We start from the raw sequence: 23,409 nt of genomic DNA on the forward strand, positions 1-23,409 counted from the left end.
TCAGTAGTCACTTCAATTTTTGGCAACTCTTCAAAGCAGCAAGAGTAAAAAGTCATAGCGACCTGACGTTAGCAAAGCTGGTTGCTTGGTGCTACACTGAATGACTAGCTACCATCGCTAACAGTTATATAGGACATCAAGGTTATTTAATATAATCAAAAGCATTATATACAAAAACAAACTATATTTTATAAACAATATGAACAAAGCAAACTGTGTAAAGTGAAGTAACTAAGTTATAGTTGAAAAAGCATTGTGACCACTGGGTTAGCCTACTGTAGAGTACAGGAAGTAAAAAGACGTGCTGTTCTTAAAATGGATGTATTTCAGCCACTGAGGACACAGTGAAGGGAAAGAAGCTGCTAAAGGTTTGTTGGGTTCGGCCCTGATACCAAGCAGGACCACAACAGTGCGGAGCGACTGTCCCTGATGTGAGGATGTAGTGGAAATGCATGTCATGAGGGCCCAAGGAAAAACCCTATTATAGAGCTGCTGCGTTTTCAGTCTTAATGAGTCTGTTTGTCTATCGACCAATAATCCAGAGCCTGAATAAACACACATACGGGTCCTGATGACAACACAAGGAGCAATTTATGAGCTTCTGTGTGTGTGCCTGTGTTTTGAATGAGTCCATAAGCAAACAGTGTTTTTTTTAACCACATATCCCTCACTTCACTTTCTCTTTTTCCACTGGGTGCAAACCTATAAAAAAAAGTCAGAAATGTTTTGGAAAAATGTCAAGATTAAACTGAAAAGTAGTTTTTATAAATATGACCCTTAACAAAAAGTTAACCTTTCATGTTTTCTTGGGCTGAACCACACATCACTTTATTCAGCCTAATGCAAAATTTGTCTCTGGGGATGTTCAAAGAGCAGAAAAATGTTTAAAAGCACCCAGAATGAAACTAAAAAGTAGTTTGTAGGTATTTCCCTTAAATTTTAAGCATTTTATTCACCACACATGTAAAATGGCATCATAAATCCAAAAACACTACTCTTTTTTCCACTTTTGTCAGATCTTTATGCACACAGAAATGTGTTCTGTCAAACTTAGAGCACAGTAAAAATTCACATTAATCTTAAGTGTTTTCTTATGCTCCAAAGTAGCTAGTAATGTTATTAAGATCCCTTAGCTCTGACTATTACCTTTGGTGTATTCTTTCTTTGTCCACCATCTTTAAAAGCAGACAAACAATATTTAATTCCATTTTGTGAACTTGTTCTGTTTGTTGTCTCTTTGCTCCAAATTCCCCTTTCTTCATTTTAATTACTTATCTCGAAGCTGCACTAATCAGTATTTTTGACCACTGGGGTGCAAAACTTCACAACAAGCTACCAACAAACACAAATGTTGTGTTTGTGTCCACATGATTAATTTAATTCTAACATTTATTGTCTTAGTAGCTCTGGTTTGGTCTCCTCCTACTTCCAAAAAAAGACCAGATTATGTGAACGGCATATATTCTAATCCTCACTCGGAGAAAAAAAAAAAAAAGTGCCAGAGAGTGTCGTTCCTGTGGGCTACAGCAACACTAAACCCCTGAGCTTACCTGAGAAGAACTAAATGCACAAACCTGCTATTTTTAAATATCCCATGGAGAGAAACTCTCACTGCAGCCTGTTTTATTTTGTTCTGAAAATGTCGGCGTGCAGCCCCATTCTGCAGACGATAAACGAGGTGCAGACTTCCATCAATAATGAGGAAATACAGTGAGTGCTGGATGGAGCAGTGAGTGACAACCACCCGCCCACATTTAAGAGTATGGTTTGCAGTGGAAATGCTAGGGTCTAGGTACCATGTCTGAAGGGTTACTTTTGGTTCCAAAGGTACCATACCGAAAGTGTTCGGTGGAAATGGGGCTTTACACTCACACAGAGCACAGCAGAGTGGAGGGTTGAAAATGGCTGCACTCCGTGTTGCTGTGCATAAAAGCTTTACGAGAAAAAACACCTGTATGAAAGCTGAGTAAAACAAAAGGATTGGGCTCTATATAGCTCAGTAGAGCCAGACCTGATACTGATCTCAAGATCAGATTGGGACATCCCTATTGGAAACAGAGTCCTCAGAACGGTCTGAAGTCTGAGGTTTTTGCTCCCGGGGATTACTTGTACCTCATTATTTCAAACTTTGGTCACATTTAATTTGAACATCTGACATTGTAGTATTAAATTTATATCAGACATAAAATAATGAAAAGCATTATAGGCCCCCTTTAAGATTAAAGAAGCAGGAAACACAACAAAAATACACATGTACGAGGGGGGCAGAAACAAGTGAGAGAGACAGAGAGAGAGACAGCTGGACAGATATGCGTGAGAAGAAGATAATCTCTGTGGGAGCCGGCCAGCGTGCAGGCAGACACACACACACACACACACACACACACACACTCCACTGTTCCACAGGTGCTCTCCATTTAGAAAACAACACTTCAAAGTAAATACTTTAACAAAGACCAGAGCGAGAGGGACAAAGCTCCTGAACTACTGTGGTGAGAATGGAGTGAAGCCACTACTAGCGCCCCCTAGAGGCTGCAGTGTTCATTACAGCCACCATACAAAACTGTTAAACAGAAGAAAAGTCAAACTGTCCCTCCAGAAGCCTGATCGATGACGTCTCTAATGCTGCGGCCAAGTTTCTGTTCAGACAGCGAGGTGTTGAAGAGGTAGTGACAGTGTGCAGTATTTCTCCTGTGTTGGTTTGCACGAACATCTGGTGTGAGTGTGTGTCTACAAGTGAATATGCACAAACGTAAAGCACAAATAAACAAAGTAGGTCTGACTGAACATGTTCAGGCATCTGAATGTGTTTATACTGGCTGTGTTTCATAATGCTCTCCCTCTCTCACCCTCCTACATCTCCTTATGTCACACAGCTGTTTGGTTCTTTATGTTTATTGTTTCAAGTTGACAAAAAAAAAAAAAATCCCAAATTAAGTATGGAAAACATTAGTGCTGTCTGTCTGACTTCATATTTTTTAATTAAACCTCTTTCCATTGTTTCCTCTCCTCTCGTATTGTCTTTTATGCTCCTCATTTGACTTTATTAACCCACTACGTAAACTTTTGTTAGACCATGTGTGCGACTGTATATTGTTTGTTCTTCACACTGTGATCCTTTTAAAAAATGCCAATGACAACAAAAAGTTTAAGACTGACTCGCCACTTCATGTTTTTCAGCTGTGTGAAGTCATGTCGCATTTGCCCACTTAAATCCACTGCAAAAAATTTAAGAAAGTTGGACTTTGTATCGTTGAAGATAAACAAGGCAAGTTATCTTGTCGAGCAACACAAGCAAGAATATTAAACATGTTTCAGTGTAACTGGTCTTGATTTCCCTTTGTAAGATATTCAATCACTTTCATCAGCTACATTTTCCTGTGAAGCTCCACATTAACAAAGAAGCATCACTGTATTGAAAGTTCCTCTCTTTACAGTCTGATAGTGTTTCATAGAGGCCTGATTTTTGTGATGCTTTCAGAAAGTCTTAACTTATTTTTGCTTACACGATTTTTAAAATACCAGCACATCTATCTAGATCCACCTGTCTACAATGGTAATTTTTGCGTTAAAAAATATAACAATGATGATGATGTGATTTTTGCTGGGCAATGTAAAAACACAGCATGTTCCCTAACATCTGGAATATGATTTGTAGGCCAGGGCATCTCTGTAGCACCACAATGTCTCGTTTAAAATGGTATGTTTTGACACGTTTTTACCGCTATCAAGAAAATTGCAGCTCTGGCAATTTGAATACTGCACTTGGCCAAATTGCGATATAGATAATAGTTAAATTAAGTGTGCAGCGCTAATCATAAGGTGCATCTCTATCCACCTAAAAAAGTTTTATGCTTCAGAAAAGTGGAAGGCCAAAGTTGGTGTATTGATTAGGAATGTAAGTGTCTATATAGCAATAGCCTGACACCCATCAACCAGTAAGTGACTGGTTAATTAAAAAATACAAACAAAAAAGCACAATGACAAGAAATACAAGAGGGCTTTTCTGTTAGTCCAATGCTCCACTGATGCAGTGTGAGCTTAAGTGTTGCATTTCAAAGCATTTTCCATTTAGATCTGGTAATTTTTTTATATTTCATGACATAAATGTCTTGCCTTCTATTTTCTTTCGGCTTTACTGTCAGACTTTCGGCTCGCAGCTTTAACATGCGTAAACATAGTGCCCGCTGCCCACCCTCCATCCTCCACTGCTTAGCTAACATTTGCCTTAATATAATGTAATCAATTTAATAATAAGTTGTTCAAAATGTTCTATTGTCCAGTGTGCTCTCGTTATTATTTCTCTCTTATTTTATTTTCATTTAGGTTTGACTGGCACGCTTTAATCACGTCATCTCGTGACACCTGACAGGAATTAGACCTGATTATGTCAACAAACCAACTATCAAATATTTGCATAATAGTTGTTGATGGAAAGGTGCATAAATTCTCATTTTCTTGTGCGGAAATTCTGAAAATTCAGTCCAAATTTGTGCTATATTCAGTTGGAGAATTAGATTCTTTGCAGTGCCAAATGAGTGTCAAGATCAGCACAATTCATCTTGATTAAGTGTAACCTTCCTCTTTGTCCCCTTCTTTTTTAAATTATTTTTCTACATACATAGTCTTGCATACAAGTTATAAATCCCTGTCATTTTAATTACTGTGTATCCTGTCTTTTTCATACATTGTTGTCAGTCTGGTCCCTTTTAAAAAAATAAGACTGAATATGAGCACTGATGACATTTTGAGTTTGACATGGTTGCATTGTATCAAGCATTTTTTTTCTGGTCAGGAAAAAGCCTAACAATCAGTTTCCAACCTTTCAAAGATAAACAACTATTTTTATATAAGGGGTTAGGGCTTAACAAAATAAAGCTGGTGGGTGGCTATTGTTGGGCAAGCAAAAACATTTGCATGAAAAGTGCCCTGATGCAGGTGACCTAGTGAAAAGGGGTTCTTAAACATTCCCTCCACCGAGGTTTCAGAAAGCTCAAATCATCCACAACCAGGGCAGCAACAGACAGCAAAGCGGTTTCAAAAGGCCTAGAGAACAGAGTTTCTGGCTGACAATATCTGGCGACGTTAGGTCGAGGAAGGATCAGAATACCCTGGGTGTACAACTCCCCACCTCTCTTAAGCCCTAAGGAAGGGCGGTGTCACACCCTGATTGGCCCAGAGGGGAAATGTGCCAAGCTGCTCTCAATTCTCATTAAATAGCCAGTTCCCACACCCTGCACAACAGGTGATCTGAATAAACCTCCAATCAACTCAGGGGAATTGTGACTTTCAGCAAAAATGAGTTGAGAAAAGGGAAATGACAGCATCTCCAAAGAACTGCTACAATGTGTTTTTAATAAGCAGCTCAATATGAAGAGACTTTCAGCACTAAAATATCCAAACAGTAAATTCAAATTCTTTCCAGTAAAAGGCTTTTGTAAAACGTGCATGGTTCTGCTTAAGGAACAAAGCCATATTAACACTGAGGACCATATTTAGTGGGATTAAAGCGTCTTCTGTCATCACTCTGACACTCATTACTACAGTATAAGAACATGCTCTCAGGTCCTACCATGAGGGAGTGTCTGTTGGCTGACAGCAGTCCTGTCCCGTACCCGCTGCTCAGAGCGCCCATGGCGCCGTTGTGCGTATGTGCGGCCCCGATGAGGTTGTGCATGTCACCGTGCCCGCTGGCCATACCCGTCGACGGTCCCACCGCGTGGCTCCGCAGTACGTGGATGGCATCGTCCAAACGCTCCAGACGGTCCTCGATACGACTTTGCTGCAGAGCGAAGAGACAAAGAGAGGGATGAGAAACATGCTGGAGTTTTCTTTCAGAAGAAACTCTGAATGTAGTTCAAGTTCTGATGTAGTTTGGATGAAAGAGAAAAGCCCAGGATGTCCTGATCTCTGTGATTCATTAGAAGCTGAAGACAAATTATAGACCTACAGATTATGAGTTCTGAGTCTGGTCTGGTACAGTAGACGTGTTTCCACCTAGAGGTTGCTATTATAAAGAAATATGCAGTTCTGTGTCTAAAGATGGGAATCAAGAACCAGTTCCACTTGATTCCACACTGTCAGATCCATCATGATCGTATGCCTCTGAGCTTATCAATTCCTTCAATCAATGCTGCTATGTTTTTCTGACAGTTTCTGATGTAAACTCATGTGTCTACACTGCTGTAAACTTGTACCACGAAGGTTATGATGGAGAGGACCAAACGTTCAAAAGCATGACGCAGGAAGGCTTAGCAGATTTTTTCTTTGATGCAGGAAACCTAAATGAAAACTAATGCCGTACAACTATTCCATCATTTAAAACAGAAACCTCCTTTATTTTCACACAGAAAACTGATCACGAATCAAAAAGGGAATGCATAAAGAATCAAATTGATAAGCAGAATCAATAACGGCATTGGTATTAGTAAAATCAATTCCCACCCATATTTGTGGCTGTGTGTTACTTAAAAAGTACATTAAGAAATTAAAAGTACAACAATTACATCAGCTGAGCTTTACAGAGCGAGCTCCACCCCAATATGATGAATGTGAATGGAATTCATATACATGTATATATATGTATTAGACATGTACACAGTGTGGTGTGTGTGTGCATACCAGAGAGTGCAATGGAGCCGCCTCATAGTTTGGCGATGACGCTCCCTGTCCACCGTTCCTGGACCAGACAGCTGAACTGGCAGCTAGGAGAGAGGAGACAAGGAGACATCATCAAGAGAGGAAATTGGGAAAGAGGAGTTGGAATAATAACTAGAGACTCAGTGAGTTTTGTGTATTTGTTTAGTTTAATTTAAATTGACATCCCTTCATCTGCATGCATGTCCTGTGACAGACTGCTACCCTGTCTAGGGTGAAACCTGCCACTCACCCAGTGCATGCTGGGATAGGCTCCAGCCCCCTGCGACCCTGCACAGGCTAAGTGCGTACAGAAAATAGATGGCTGTCTGCGTGTGGATTAGAGCCAAAACCTCCTCTCCCTTTATACATTTCAGAAAGAAACCACTCAATGTAGCGCCAAACGCCAGACAAAACATCTTTACACACGAGGAGTGTTTCATCGTATCCACTCGTGGTGCTCGGACATAATACACAGTGAGATGAGGAAGAAAAGACAAAAACAAACCAACTCATATCTCATAGCAGAAATGCTAATATCAGGCTTTTGTCTTTGAAAAGGTACAAGTGGTTGATTAGCATGGGCCCTCTGCAGAATAAACAAGCTTTGTGTCTCTGTTCTTTTCTGCTTTTGTGTTCGCCGTCGCTCTGAAGGGTTGTATCTGAATCGACAGGTCTCATTAGCTGGTAGACAGAGAGACAGCGACTTGTGTGAATTGACATTAATATGAGGCTCTGAGTGATGATGAGCTGGTATACGGAGGCCTTTCAACGGCGTTTCCAGATGTGAGACAAGCTTTAAAGCACTGAGTTCACCCGTATCACTACAAAGCATGTTACGCTACAAGAAATGTAGTAGTCAATACCAGTACCAGTGAAATTCTACAATTCTCAATACCTTATCTCATTCCACAGTTAAAAAACAAAAACAAAACAATAAACCCCATGTGCTTAAACATACAATCTTTTAACAAAAACAACTGAATTGAATTAAAGTAGTCTATGTGGGTTCATGCGATTTTGTGGGCGAAGACAATATATTACCTACAGCATATTAACATATTTCATGTTCAGCATTTGTACATGTATAATGTGACGGTTGGTCTTTGTGGTATTTGTCCCACCCCTCCTCCACTGTGATTGGATGGCTGGGTAAGAAGCGACAGTGACAAGTGCAGCGTTCTCTCCAAAGTAAAGATTTTTTGATTGGGAAATTTGCTGTACTTCAAAATAAAGTGTGTTTATTACAAATGTGAAACAGTCACACGTCACTTACGGTCCATTGCATTGCAGTCCATTTTTGACCACTGGTTTAGAAGACAGAGGCGAGGTCATTAAAAAGGAAAAGAAGAGGACCAAAGATTGATCCTTGTGGGACGCCACACAGGATGTTTGCTTCATAATTAGGGGTGCTTTTTGGTAGATACATACTGGTTTCTATTTCTAAGGTGACCATGTACCTTTAAAGAACCTTACCAGTAAGGAATTTAATTTGGCGAGAAAAATTTCGGGGTTAACTGTATTGAAAGTTTCTCTCCTGTGTGATGTCATTTGGTTTGGTTCAATACTTTGAATAAAAACCTGCTGCAAACATAATGGTTAACTACGGTTTCCTCTCCTGTATGAGTTCCTGAGTGTTCCTTAAGATTTCCACCAGCAACCCGAAAAAAAAACGCCATACATGCAGTGCTCAGAGCAGTGCTGGTGTTTGTAGTATAGCATAAATATGCGGTGCTCCTTTTGCAAAGATCTAACAAAATACGCTGGCCTTAGGAAAACACAGTGAGTTGAGAAAGAGCGGTCACTACAGCTGCACTTGTCACCGTCTTCCACATGTTGTTGTTATTCCATGCTTGTAGGTGTTCTTCTGCATTTGGCATTTAACAGCAGACTAGAACACTTGTAAGTGTATATGCTGCCCTGTGACATCCAGAAGAATTGCATCCTGGGCAGAGGTATAGTGGTGGTTGATGAGGTTGTTGTACTATTAGGCAGAAGTGTAGGTTATTGAGGAGAAAGTGCACATACTCTCCTGTATATTCCAATGGCTTTTTGGGGAATAGGAGGGTATATTGTGAATGGGCAGAAAAAGAGTTGGGTACATCCTGTATACCTGAGTATACTCTCCACTAGACTAGACTAGAGAATTTTGGCATCGACTTGGTCCTGAAGTATCGGTTCTCATGATAACGCTCATTACTACAGCCCCATCTGTATCTGGTAAAGCAGATGGTTTTGGTTTAAAGCCCAGTTCAGACCAATGGTTCGCAATGAGAGGAAACCGTTTTAGAACGTTGCAGAGAAAAGTTGCAGCAGTGTGAACTAGCTGTCTGATTTCGACTCAAGCCGGCTGATGGTGTCACCTGCAACTAAGCTGGTCAAATCACCAGCAGCTGGTTTTATAATGTAAAGCATATCACCTGTAGTGAAGACTGCTGGTCAAGTCAAAATGACCACAGACAGTGTGTTCTGTCCCCACCGAGCCCTCTGTTTCCGTCCTCGCAGTATGCCGGTGTTGGCCAGTGGGCCGCTCTTGTTTTATGTTTTCCGCCATTTCCTCACTACAATAAATGCAACTGTAGCCAGTATATCACTATCCTCATTCATCTTTTAAGAAGAAACAAATTATATTTAGCCACAAAATAAGCCTGAAAATCAGAATGGAAGTCCAGAGAGTTGTTGCACAGAGATGATAAACCATCTCATTTAGTTGCAATGGTGTGAACCAGCAGGTTTTTAGAATGCTGCAGAACGGAGTGTTGCAAGTAATTGCATGTTTCTTGTTGTGAATCACTGGCGTGAACTGGGCTGTACATGTCCAGGTTCTTAGAGTTTCTATCTCTTCCATTCACTACCAGAGTGCTGGGGTAGTGAATGGAATTCAATTTGAGGGGAATATAATGTTTAAAAAAAATCAGAAGCAACACATATGTCTAGAGACACCAACAGTGTCCTTGTTACTCAGGGTAAAAACTCAGAACACACTCAACAGTGTTTAATGGAACTACTGTCCACCAAAAAAAAAAACCCACCCATCAACCAAGCAACCACAATGAAGGCAATGTGAAAGTACCTAAAACTGCAGTTTCTCAAATAGCCACTAGAGGCTGGCTCCAAAAGCATGTCCATGTTTACAGCAGAAATAAACATGTTTACAGCCTGGTACAAAAACGGTGTTGGTCTCTAAAACAGATTTCTTGCTTCATGTCAACTGTTCCGGGAGATGAATTGTCTTACAACCCACAGCTCCACCCTCTGGTACAAATAAGGTCACTTCTGGTTCCAAAAAGTTTAGATGGCAACAGCCATAACGTCAAAATCGAGGCTTCAAAACAGGAGTCCACAAACTGATGGGTTATGTCATGCTGTCAACACTGCCTGCAGTTAGAACCCGTATGTTGTCCACTTATCGGGGTCTGCAAAAATGATTGATCATGTCTGTATGTCTTACAATATTGCCCTTGTGTTTACGTGCATGTTTGTTTACATAACAGTGTCACTAACACTTTAGCCAACATGATGCCGGAGTAAACAGCAGAGTTTTCCAGATGATTGAAAGACTGAAACAGAACGGAGAAAAAAAACCTATACTGAGATTTGTTTTGCTGTAAATGGTAGCTGCACTTGTATGGCGCCTTTCTAGTCTTCCGACCACTCAAAGTGCTTTTACACTACAAGTCACATTCACCCATTCACACACTACCATACAAGGTGCCACCTGATACTCAGTAACCATTCACAGGCTCTCACACACCGATGTAACAGCCGTCAGGAGCAATTTGGGGTTCAGTATCTTGCCCAAGGATACTTAGACATGGAGGCTTCAGGAGCCGGGGATCGAGCTTCCAATCTTCCGACAGGTGGATGACCCACTCTGCCTCTGAGCCACAGCAGCTCTAATCTAATGCTGTCATTAAAAGTGAATTGCTCGAAGGATTATCGAAGGTTGACGAATTATTTTGTTGGATCAGGAGAAATGTGATGTTGAAAAATGGCTGTCATTTTTTTCCAGTTTGAAAAAGACAACCCAGTTAGTGATGCTTTTATTACTCAGGTGTCTCATTTGTCATCTTCTCTTTAATCTTTTTTTCTCTTCTTTCTTAATTCCTATTCGTGCACTTGTTTTCTCTTATTACGCCTCTGATATCCCATAGTTGTCTTCTCTTTTCTCCTCGTCTCTTGTCTCCTTTATTTGTCTCCTCTCCTTGTCTTTCTTCTCTTTACTCGCCCTTATATTCCTATTTTCCTTCCTACTCTTCTCTCCATTGCTTAATTGTCTTCCTCTCTCATTCCTCCATCTCCTCTCCTCCTTTATTCCCTTTCCTTACCCGTCCATTCTTGTCCCCCTCCTCTTACTTTCCCTCTGCCCTCACCAATGATCTCTCCTTTGTAACTCTGATCTCATCTCATTAGCTTGTGTTTCTCTTTTTTTTCCCCCAAATTGTCTTCCCATTTTGTCTCCCAGTCTTTTCTCTCCCCTCTCCTTTATTCATATTACATGCTCATTTCCATATGCTAATTAATGAATAATCACCTGGGTACATTCATGTGCAAATACAAATATATGTATTAAACGGCAGGGTAAATTATTCCAAGTCCAACACTGTAAAACACCCTCACAGAATTAGCCTTGGATATCAATTTGCATGTAGTTTGCTCTAATAGGCTTCATTTCTAATTTGTAAAAAGTGCGGTAACTCTGACACAATGATAAACACCAATTATGGTTTAGCAGGCAATATCCGAGGCGGCTATAATGACGAGGAGGAGGAGAAGGAAGAGGGGAGGGAGCTGGTGTTTGCAGAGCTGGTAGGTTTGTGAACGATTTGTCGAAGTGGTGCTCGTAATTAAAGCTATCAGTCACAAGGCGCGGCACAGAAATATCAAACGGTGTGTGTAGCAGCGACAATTAGAGACAAATTCGACACAACTATTATTAGGAAAAGTCATTTTTCACTTTAAGGAGCAGGGAGAGTTTACAGCATCAGCCGCGAGGAGGAGTAATTGGTGGAAATAAGAGGAGGAGGAGGAGGAGGAGGTGTATGGAGAGGAGACACAGCGCTCATTAATGTGGTTTTATGGTCTTATTTTACATCTAGTGAGAGCATTTAAAAAGCAGAAAATCCTCTTAAATTATTTAGTACAATGTAAACGTTTATTTTAATGTGTTGATTTAAGTTTATCTAAATAACCTTTATATTTTTTCCCATTTATTACTTCCTCCCAGAGCTGTAGTCAAGACACTGTAAAAAACTGTCAAGTCTCAAGTCATTTGATACAGGTTCATGTCAAGTCTGAAGTCATTTGAAACAGTCCGAGTCTAACCTTAATTCCTTTGAAGCAAGTTCAAGTCTCAAGTCATATAAAACAAGTTCAAGTAGAGTCCCCAGTCATCTGAAACAGGTCCAAGTCTTGTCTCAAACCATTTGAAACAAGTTCAAATCATCCCAAGTCATTTGTAACAGTCCAAGTCTTGTCTTAGGTCCTTCAAAGCAAGTTCAAGCCAAGTCTGAAGTCATTTGATACAAGTTCAGTCAAGTCTCAAGTAATTTGATAGAAGTTCAAGTAGAGTCTGAAGTCATTTGAGACAGTCCGAGTCTTGTCGTAAGTCCTTTAAGGCAAGTTCAAGTCAAGTCTCAGGTCATTTAAAACAATTTCAGGTCAAGCTCTCAAGTCATTTGAAACAAATTTATGTCAAGTCTCAAGTCATTTAAAACAAGTTCAAGTTGAGTCCCCAGTCATTTGAAACAGATCCAAGTCTTGTCTCAAATCATTTGAAACAAGTACAAGTAGAGTCTCAAGTCATGTGATGCAAGTTCAGTCCAAGTTCTCAAGTTATTTAAAACTAGCTCAAGTTGAGTTTCAAGTGGTTTGAGGCAAGTTCACGTTGGGTCTCAAGTCAACAGATCCAAGTCTTGTCTCAAGTCATCTGAAACAAGTTCAAGTTGAGTCTCAGGTCATTTTATACAAGTTCACATTAAGTCTTACGTAATTTAAAACAATTTTATGTCAAGCTCTCAAGTCATTTAAAACAAATTCAAATCAAGCCTCAAGTCATTTGAAACAAGTTCAAGTTGAGTCTCTAGTCATTGAAAAAAAGTTCAAGTCAAGTCCCCAGTCATTTTATACAAGTTCAAGTCAAGTCTCAAGTAATTTAAAACAACCAAAGTTTCAAGTTGTTGGAAGCAATTTAAAGGCGCTGTATGTAAGAATGTGGCCAAAACGGTTACTGCACTCAAATTCAAAATACTGCCGCGAGTCGTGTCTGCCCCCCCTCCCCTACAGATTCGAGGTTGCTGGACAGCAGCACGCTGGAGACTGATTTGTTTGCCCACGGGCGGCTGCCGTGGCAGGGCCGCGTCGCCGCGTCCTTGATTTGCGGTTTTCTAGCGGACCGTTCGAGCAAGTCCGGCTTCTCTGCTGCTAACGCTGCTGCCGGGATACAGCGGAGGAGACTGCTAATGTTATGTATGGGGACACTGCTAATGCTGCTTGCCGCGCTGCTGTAGCTCAGTCGTAACTTTAACTGATGCTGAGACTCTACTGACTGCGTGACTGGTAGACGGCGGTGGGTGGCGCAACAGGCCAAAACACAAATTCAAAACATAAACATGATTTGCAGACCATAAAATTTTTTTTTAAATACGAATATTCTGGCTGTACTATTGTTGTCGGTGAGATCAGTATGTTATATGAACATTATTCCTTTGTCTCTGTGACATATTAGGAGGATTTAATGACTATTTGCTTTAGATTTCTTACATATAGCTCCTTTAACATTGGGTCTCAAGTCATTTAAAACAAGTTGAAGTCAAGTCTCAAGTAATTTGAAAAAAGTTAAGGTCAAGTCTGAAGTAATTTGAAACAAGTTCAAGTCGAGTCTCTAGTCATTTGAAACAGATCCAAGTCTTGTCTAAAGTCATATGAAACTAATTCAAGTAGAGTATCAAGTCATTTAAATGAAGTTCAAGTCAAGTCTCAAGTCATTTTAAACAAACTCAAGTCGACTTTCAAGTTGTTTGAGGCAAGTTCATGTCGAGTGTCAGGTAATTTAAGTTCAAGTCAAGTCCTACTTTAATCCATCTCAGCTCTCCTTTAACCATCTGCGCATGTTGGTTCTGTGACAATGTAGTTGGTGTGTTGTGATTGGAGGGTGAGTGTCATGTGCTACCTGTGAGGGAGGGCGGGGAACCAACTGGGGTGGAGGGATTGGACGAAAAGCTGTTGTTCGTGTGATCTGGAGAGTAGATCTGAAAAAATAAAAACATAAAAGTCAGAGAGCCAAGCAGAACAACACCTCCAAACACCCAAAAGTCACATTCATTTTTAAAGACTAACAGAATAGAAAAATAATTACGAAACATTAATTATAAAACCATTTAGCATTAATAAATACTCAACAGGTATCTCACATGCATATGTGCATGAATGAATGTGTGTGTGTGTGTGTGCGCGCTGCACTTACGGATGCGAGTGCTTTCCCTAAGGCGTCTCCCGTCTGAGAGCCGCTGGCTGCTGAGCTCTGCGCTCGGTTAGCTGTGACACACACACGGCAAAAAGATTAACGTATTCTTGTAAATAAGGATGCTGTTACGACATAATTTAATTATTCTGCCTGCTCGCACACCATAGATCCATCCGGTCCAAACTCAAACCTGCAACACTTCTCATTAATACTGATCCACCTGAAAATGAAATGCTGTTACTTTCATTAACAAATTCGTCTTCTCTGTCCACACATACACACACTGTGTAGCAGTTGTGCCTGGTTTCTTTTTTGTTCTTCATTTGTTCTTTTCTTACACCACAGGAAATTAAACAAGGAGTAGAAGAGTGGTAGCTCGCACGTAATTGTCCAATGGACAGTAAGTTAACACATTAATTCAAGAGATTTGTACTATGGACTCCTGTCTGTTGCAGGCTGTAGACCATGATGCATCTCTTTTGTGAAGCAGTTTATACGTTGGCAGAGCACAGTTATATGAAATGTGATGGTGTGAAACAACTATGGTCAGCTCTGTCAAGGAAGTTTCAGAGTGAAGCAACTGTGTAGTTTTACTACTGCTCCACACATGGATTCAGACATTGTTTCTCATACAACAGTTCATAATACCTTACAAAAAAGCACACACAACGGTTCCTATAATATTGAACAAATAGTGCTTCTACTTGTTCTTGCTTCTGCAATGCCCACTATTTGATCAACTGGCAACTGACAGGAGCTCAACACGCAACCTCTGAGCAGCAGAGCAAAATCTGTGCATGTTCACGGAGACGAATGCGATGCAACTGCTTCATACCCCTACTGCCATGTTCGAAACTGTCTCCCCTCTGCCTCCTTCCCCTCACTGAAATGACTGAAGGCAGCGATTTAGCCAGCGATTTCTGTGAGAGTCCCATTGCACATGTAATGTAAACTTATGTACTTAAAATAACTCTTAAGTATAACAGTATATAGCATTCACTGGTTTTACATGGGACACAAACACAGGTCTCCTGGGGGAAAGTCTTCACATTCGTCACGTGATTGCAGCCTTAATTATTACGTGGGTTATGTACGAATTCTGGTGCATTACTTTTCATAGGTGTACATACAAACAGCGCACAAAAACAGCCCAATTCAAACCATACAATGCATAAAAAATGAACATAGCTTCTGTGACGTCACCCACTGGTTTGAGGACTCCTGTTTTGAAGCCTGTGGATCTGCATTTCGGACGTCACCATCTTGGTTTTTAAGAACCAGAAATGACCATATGTGGACGAGAGGTTGGACTTGTGGAGAAGCAAGGTTGGATCTGATTCACAGACTGTAGCGTCACCTCGCAGAAAGCCTGTCACTCAAGCAGCCCCCCTCTTAAATATGCATAACTTTAGGCCTTCGGGACAATTCATCCCCATACCGTTTTCATGAATGTTGAAATTAGCAACTAGACCAAAACCATTTTTTTTGTACCAGGCTGTAAACATGTTTATTTCTGCTGTGAAGTTGGCTTTTTTAACATGGGGGTCTATGGGGATTTATTCTGTTTTGGAGCCAGCTTCAAGTGGCCATCAGAGGAACTGCAGTTGCTGGCACTTCTGCATTGGCTTCATTTTTCAGCCTCAGAGGTTGCTGCTTGATCCAAACAGATCTGCATATACAACTGAAATGAGAAACTTTGCTCCAAATCTATAAATGTCAGTGTGATCAGGCTCCTTGCCAATAAATGTGACAAGAATGAGAGACAGAATTCAATAGGAGCTGACGTTCAACTACATTTCATCTACATTTATCCACATTTTTGCTGACTGACAGCATGTGTTTGTGTGTGTGTGTGCGAATGCTGGACTTCAATACAACTAAATCTGTTTCACACACTTGAAGAGCACTGAGGCCAGAGAGGAAGGAAGTGACCTCACAGGACCAGATGAGCGCCCACACACACACACACACACACACACACACACACTGAGGCAGAGAGACATGCTCACAGCTCATCTCTCCTGATAGCAGATCCCAGATGGAAAGTTTACGCTCGCACACACAAGTTAGACACGCGCACGCCGCACACACACAGCGCAGCAAAAACACATCCTTTCATGGCAAATGAATCCATTACAGAAATTGGCAGGACTGGACTTCTTTAAGCTGTTAGAGAGAAAGAGAGACAGAGACAGAAAGAGAAGAGAGAGAGACAGGAAGCAGCATATGTTTTGGGGTTAAAGCTTCATGTCTCACTCACGCCATACCACTGGCCGAGTAAACCATCCAAGGGATTACTGCTACACACACATACACACACAGGCACACACACACTTGTATCCTGACTTGACGCATAATTTAGAACATGTGCAGGAGAAAATCTTTTTCATAAATGAGAGCTTATAGCTGCAAAGGAGGAGTGCATTCAGGAGATGAAACAGATTTTTCAGGTTTTCTGTCCGTGTCCATCAAAGACTAATGTTTTGTCATTTTATTCTGTATTGTTTTTTAAATCTTATGTGTAAAATCATATTGTTATTAAATCCGTTTTTTTTTTATTGGGACAATTTTAGTTTTATCTATTTTTTATTTACTCATTTGCTCTATGCTTAAAATATCCATGTACATCTGCCCTGCAGTTCCTTTGCTGTGTTCCAATCACGTATTACATATTATTACTAGTTTTCATAGAACACTGTTTCTACAGTTAAACAACTGATCAATGTATTTCAACCTTATGTATCAACAGGAAATGAAGATTTATTGTTTCTTTCTCCTTCTTGGAGCTGTCTCATCACCATGCACAATTGTTTTTTGCAGCTGGGAGTAACTCTTATATTTCCTGTGAGCATTGCATTATGGGACCATCAACAGCACAACAGTAACTCGGGCATTTCTTTTTTAGGATGCATGCTGATTTTTTTTAAAGTATACTAATCTAACATGTATACAGAGTAAACACACTACATTCTCAAAATCTCGTGAAACTGGAGTTGATGGTGCAGTGATGAGGACATGATCCCTCACCAGCTTCCCACCAGTGGTGTTCATTGGAGTACATGACCAAGCTGCAAGCCACTGGACTTCAAATGACATTGCATCCTCTCTTTTGAGAATTAAATATTTTCCGTGAGCTAAAAAAGGGAAATGTGTCGAAAAAATCAATAAATAAATGCAAAAATAAATGAATAAATAAATAATTAAACAATTAAATAGATAAACAAATAAATAAATAAATACAGAAAATAAAATAAAAATTAAAAAAACAACAACAATAAAACAGAATAAAATAAAATAAAATTCAATTAAATAAACAGCAGCTGGGGTCAGGATGGATTCATGTCATTTGTGGAAAAAAAAAGAAGAAAAAAAATAAATTGTCCACTGAAGTAACTATTTTTCATTATCACTTAATCTGCTGGTCAGACAACAGTAAAAAACGAATGACTAAAGTCAAAAGTGACTTCTTCAAATGTCTTGTTTTTTACATCCAAAGATATCTGATCTGATTTAATCTAAGATGAGGAAAAACAGCAAATCGTTAAATAAACTACACCATTAAAAAGTTAAGCCTAATATCTGTCTGTCCTATCCAATAATACATCTCATTACTTAATTATCACAGTTTCAAGGAGGAAATCAAAGATTAGTGTCTCAAATTCTGCATCTGACCAAATATCCCTTCAGTTCCTGAGTGACGGAGTTGAATAATGGCCTGAGACATGTTTTTTTTTAGAACATTATGATGTCACAGAGAAGCTGACCTATGACCTTATGGATATAAAATGCCATCACTTCATCATTTTAACCTCCCTGGACATTTCTGTGAGATTTTGTAGTAACTGGCCTACGATTTCTTGAGTTATGGCCAAAATTGTTTTTTATGAGGCTAAAATCTAATCACTACATTCTTGAGTCGCAGTGGATGTTTTTGCAACATTTGAGAAAATTCCCTCAATGCATTCTTGAGATAACACTGGACAAACAGAAGGAGAGACAACTGGAAAACATAATGCCTCCACCACGGTATAGACACTGCCAACACTGTTGAGCTAGCCAACAGGTCTGTGCGTTAGCTTAGTCACCTTAAGGCTGCGCCACCTGCTGCACGACACAGAGCTGGCTTGACTTACTGTTATTTTGTTGATAGAGAAAATGTTTAAGTGATCGTTATTAAAATCAATTGCAACTGACATGAATCCATAGTGACCACAGCTGCTGCTCTCTGTAAAGACAACTCACCAACTTGTTTACTCGCACAGACCAATGCAGAGAAACGGCTGTAAACACTGTGCGTCCCTGTTTAGGCGTTCATGTGTGCACACACGTGTATCATGAGTTTACGTTTAAACAACAGCGGCATGTTTTTTATTAGCTTCATGTTGTGTTTACACTCATCTGCTGGGGCTCGTGTGCGAATGTGTGCATGTGCGTGTGTGTGTGTGTGTGTGTGGGAGTGTGTGTGCTATCTTTGTGGAATGTTGGAGATGTCTTCCCATGAAAACAAACTTTCAATCTGTTTCTTATTGCTGTCCTATTTGTTCTATGGAACTCAAAGCAAGGGGTCCATATGGCATGCTGTGTGTGCGTGTGTGTGTCTGTGTGTGTGTCAGTGATGTCAAGGTCGAGCCAAAAAGGAGTACAAGTGCTTTTCTCAATTCAGTTACCTTCAGTTTCTGACTGCTCGCCTTCTCCCCTGACACTGACGTTCGGTTTTTAAGTGGTTTAAATCATCTGAGTCTAATCACAGCGGGGACAGTTATCACTGGTTATGTGGCCGTAAATTAAAATGTGGTCTTTGACTAGAAAGGACCCGTAATGTTGTCTTTTAAGTAGTGACTTCAAGTAGCTCCTCTGTTGGTTTTCCAAAGTCAAAACACAAACACAGCGAGTGCATCCAAGTCATCAATCCAAGATGAAAACATCAAAATGATCAGTTACTTTTACACTTAATTAATCTTGTCCATGAGTAAAAGGTGCTGCAGATGGTTTATGATAATAATGAGAGCTCACACACAACAGAGACTGCTGAAGTCTTTGGGAAAAGTCAAGTCTTTGGGGAGTCAAGCGTTAAGTGCAGTCTCAAAGTCAAATCAAAGTCAGCAGTCAAGTCTTGAGTCCCCGTTGTTGTCACTTAAGTCTGAATCAAGTCTGCAGTCTTAAGTCTACAGCTCTGTCACCCATAACTCAAAAATAACTGGTTTATAGGCATTCAAATAATTAAAAAACACCTTGACATGAACATGTGGCCTCACATCAGTGATCACATACTATAAATGGATTAACAAGCTCTCTGAGGCTGTACTTAGACACATCAGTGCTTCCAGCTAAACATTAACGTTAGCAAACATGCTGATGTTTAGCAGGTGTAATGTTTAGCCCGTTGACCATCTTAGTTTAATGTGTTAACATGCTAATGTTTTATAACTGGCACAAGACACAAATAAAAGCAAGGCATTGAGGGGAATCTCATTAAAGGGGAATGACGTCCATTTTTCAAAATTTATATATGTTATTTCTATGGTCAAAGACAGTGGTTCCCAACTAGTGAGTTGCGAGTCCATTCTGAATGGACTGCAAGTGATTCGCAACCATGTCAAGTTTGTAAAAAACACACTTCATTTTTAAGGAAAGTGAATTTCCGGCACAGAGTTTTTATTTTGAAGTGCCGTTTCCTGCTGTAGAGTGAGTGACTGACGGACCGCTACTTGACATAGAGAGATGCTGAATGTACTGAACTGTGTGGACCGTGAACTAATGACTGAGGACCCCGTGGCTGGGCCAGTTGGGAACCACTGGACTAAGACAGACCAAAAACATTAATAAACATGAACAACTCTCTCCCAAAACCAAAAGCTAGTGTGCTAAAACGCAAACTTATTGTGATAGGGTATAAAGTCTGGCGATGCTCCATTGACAATGAATTGGGACAGATGTTCCAGAGGACACTGAGAACCCCCAGGGTTATGTTCTGGGTATATGTACATTTTCTGTTTCAGAATTGAGAACACTACAAAAGATTTGGGTAAAAAAAGAAAGAAATAAACATTCTGTGTGTCCACAAGAACAGTCTCCCATTCATTGTCTACAGAAGAGCTCACAAGTTTGAGACTTCCTTCTCTAGTTTCTGGCTTCGAGTGAGAGTAGCTCATGTTCACAAATATGGATTGAACTTTCCTAGGCCATGGAAATAACATACTGGAATTCTCAATTTAGGCAGTGTTCCCCTTTAATTTGTAATACAACCCTGATTCCAAAAAATGTGGAACGCTGTGTAAAACATACATAAAAAGATAAAACAAATCCTTTTTGGAAATACAATGGGGGAAATGAGCATTCAACATGTCAACATTTTTTCAATAAACAGATTTCAAATGCAACTATTCACATGAAATTTGTACCAGACTTTGGTATTAACCCAACAGATCTACACAGATAAAGAAGTCATAACATTTTAATCCATAAAAATGATGCGCAATAAAGTGGGATGACACAGGAAAGAAGTTTTGAACACGCAAACTGAAATTTATTCAATACTTGGAGAAGCTTTTGTTTGCAATGCCAGCTTCAAGACACTTCCTGTATGAAGAAACTAATCTGTCGCAGTATTCAGATGGGATTCTGGCCCATTCTTCCGCACAGACAGTCTTTAAATCTTGACGAAGACAAAAAAATTCACTTTCAAAACTTCAACAATTAGTGTCCTCAGTTACCAAACACTTACAAGCTCCTGTCCAAACTTTTTTGTACTGTTTTCAATTGAATGTAGGTTAAAAAGGATTTACTAATCATTTCATTCTGTTTTATTTACAATTTACACAGCATCCCAACTATTTTGGAATCAGGGTTGTGTATTTAGTGCTAGAAAGAAGGTCAGGAGGATCACCAGAGCGATTATACTTCATCCAGAGCGGTACATGAACACATGTACCAAGTGTGGATAGGTACATAGGTGTAAAGACATTTTACTAAAACACAAAAATCAGCCTCACGGTAAAAAAAATAAAAAATAAATCAGCAGTTCATCAAGGTAAATAGGATTCATCCTCTTGTGACCTTGTACCAAATTCCAAGGTAATCCATCCAATAATTGAAAGATATTTGAGCCTGGATCAAATTGATGGCTTCATCCGCAGAGTTTGTGACCATAGTGGGTTAAGCAGTGAGGCTAACCCTTGATAGGAACCAGGTCACATCAACAAGCATCAATCATCCAAAATCATTTCACTCAATTTTAAAAACAAAGCACACCATTACTTGTTACGCATTGCTTCCAGACATAATATCCACACAGGTGTCTTACCCATGATGCTGTCTGTGCCGTTGGTTGAGGCGGTGCAAGAGGCGGTGCTGTAGTGATTGCCACCTCCCCCGCTCCCTCCCCCTCGGTGGAAGCTGGACATAGGAGGAAGGCTGGAGCTGATATCTGCAGACGAGTGTGACGGGTAGCTCTGCAGAGAAACGGACACAACTATATGAAACTTTAAGAAGAAAAGAACAAACTACAACATTACGTTGGAGGGGAATAAAAGTAAAAGGAAGTGGTGATAAACACTGGAAAGTAAAGAGAGCTTTAGTTTGAAAGAATTGCCATCTAATGACCTTTGACAGATTAGCAACCGAAGTGTATCTGAAGTGTTCTGGTTTCCATTTGAAGTCAGAATAGTGCTGACCAATCCCGTTTGAACAGCAGGTAATAAGTCCATGTCGAGAGGCAGAGTGCGTGGGATAAAGAAATGCAGTCTCAGAACCCATCGGCTATTGTCTGACATTATAGCTTTATATTAGCTTTTTAAAAATGTGTCTGCAGTCATATGTAGATATCTGTTTATAGAGATAAGCCAAAACAGCCGGCACACGGAAGAGGAAGTCTTAGCTCGGATATTTGCTGGCTACACCTGATCTCCCGAAAATTGGCCCTCGCCCCCAGAGGCTTTACTGGCGTCAGATGATAAGCAGTGGGTTCCAGGATTGGTCAAACAATGACTCAGTTGAAGTTTTTGCCTTTAATGGCAGAATTACCTTATTCTTTAATGATTAAGCTTCAGGTAACACAAATAAGCCAAATAAACAAGCCAATAAAAGAAGTAGAGATCATCTTGTGATAGGATCACTCCAGCAATCCGTGACTTAAAACGAATGTAGGCCAGAAGTATACAATCGGGCAGGGTGGAGACAATGGCCCCTTCCCTACTTCCTACCCTATACTATCAGCCCCCTTGCTCAGACCACATTCATCTTCGGACTTGCCCTTCACTATGATTTCTAGAATACAGCTGTGAAGTTATTGCTCCTATTAAATAAAAATAAAAAACGTAACTCAAGGTCCTCTTATTGGCTTTATTATGGCCATGTTATGATCTCCTGAGATGCATTTGAAAGTTACGGAAAATCATGTAAATCTTTATTTTTTCCTCCAGATAAATTACTATTTCAAGGTCAGGAATGAACGAAAATATTTATCCTTTGTATTTTAAACATTTTACATACAAAATAGATTGATAATATACTTTTTATCATACAGATAACACCGTAATATTATGAATTCTAGGAGGAGATGTTTAGTTTTTACAGTTAAAATATCATAACACAAGGTTATTTGAATAATACTGATGACAAAATATAAGAAGGAGGTCAACCAGAGCTCAAATGTCTCCTAAAACAACACATTCTCACTCTGACTTCTTCACATATTGACGTTTGGTCATGGATTTTCCACGTCCAGATACGGCATGAAAGGTACCCTGGGTGCGTTGGTTGTTGACGTTCTGGGACGCTATGTCAGGTTCTGCCTGTTACATGCATTGTTGTCTTTCAAAATACACTCCTGTTTTCACGGGAAATTGACTGTTTACATACAGTCTCTTTCAGAATAAAAGCACTACGTCGGTACAACACTGCAAATTGACATTTCCAACAACAAACGCACGTGGTTAGGTTTAGGGAAAAAGAACAGGGTTTGGCTTTATAATCCTACAGGACATGAATGCTGCGCTCCTGAGTGAAAGTCAGTGATTGCTGGACCCATCCACCACCCCTCGCATCCGCCCTACTTTGACTTTTGCCACCTTAACTCTTGTTCTTGTCCTGCCACGTTTCCCTCTGAGGCTGCTGAGCGCTGTTAAACTATAACAGCGACCAGCAGCGTATCATGCCGAAGTTAAAGGACAGCTTTTTTTTATCAGCGTCTGACGTTGCAAGTCACTGCCCAAGCACCGGATTTCGACGACTTCCGAGTGAGACTGGGTTGCCTAAAAAACCCCCAACGTATTTCATTTATACCTCACAGTGACAATAATAATCTATTA

The 23,409-nt window shown here is 40.1% G+C and overlaps 1 protein-coding gene across 10 annotated transcripts in view; it reads right to left on the reverse strand.

Annotated features, from left to right (window-relative positions):
* The window catches only part of LOC126395245 (transcription factor 4-like), a 314,524-nt gene that overhangs the window by 38,335 nt on the left and 252,780 nt on the right, over window positions 1-23,409 (reverse strand). For all 10 annotated transcript variants that reach the window (XM_050052562.1, XM_050052563.1, XM_050052559.1 and 7 more), the window contains 5 exons: window positions 21,405-21,552; window positions 14,102-14,172; window positions 13,808-13,886; window positions 6,622-6,704; window positions 5,573-5,782 (listed from right to left, as the gene is read on the reverse strand). In XM_050052562.1, the coding sequence (XP_049908519.1) occupies window positions 5,573-5,782; window positions 6,622-6,704; window positions 13,808-13,886; window positions 14,102-14,172; window positions 21,405-21,552 (591 nt within the window). The remainder of the gene's footprint in view (window positions 1-5,572; window positions 5,783-6,621; window positions 6,705-13,807; window positions 13,887-14,101; window positions 14,173-21,404; window positions 21,553-23,409) is intronic.

The sequence above is a fragment of the Epinephelus moara genome, chromosome 9 (genome assembly GCF_006386435.1).
Source record: "Epinephelus moara isolate mb chromosome 9, YSFRI_EMoa_1.0, whole genome shotgun sequence".
Lineage (NCBI taxonomy): Eukaryota > Metazoa > Chordata > Actinopteri > Perciformes > Serranidae > Epinephelus > Epinephelus moara.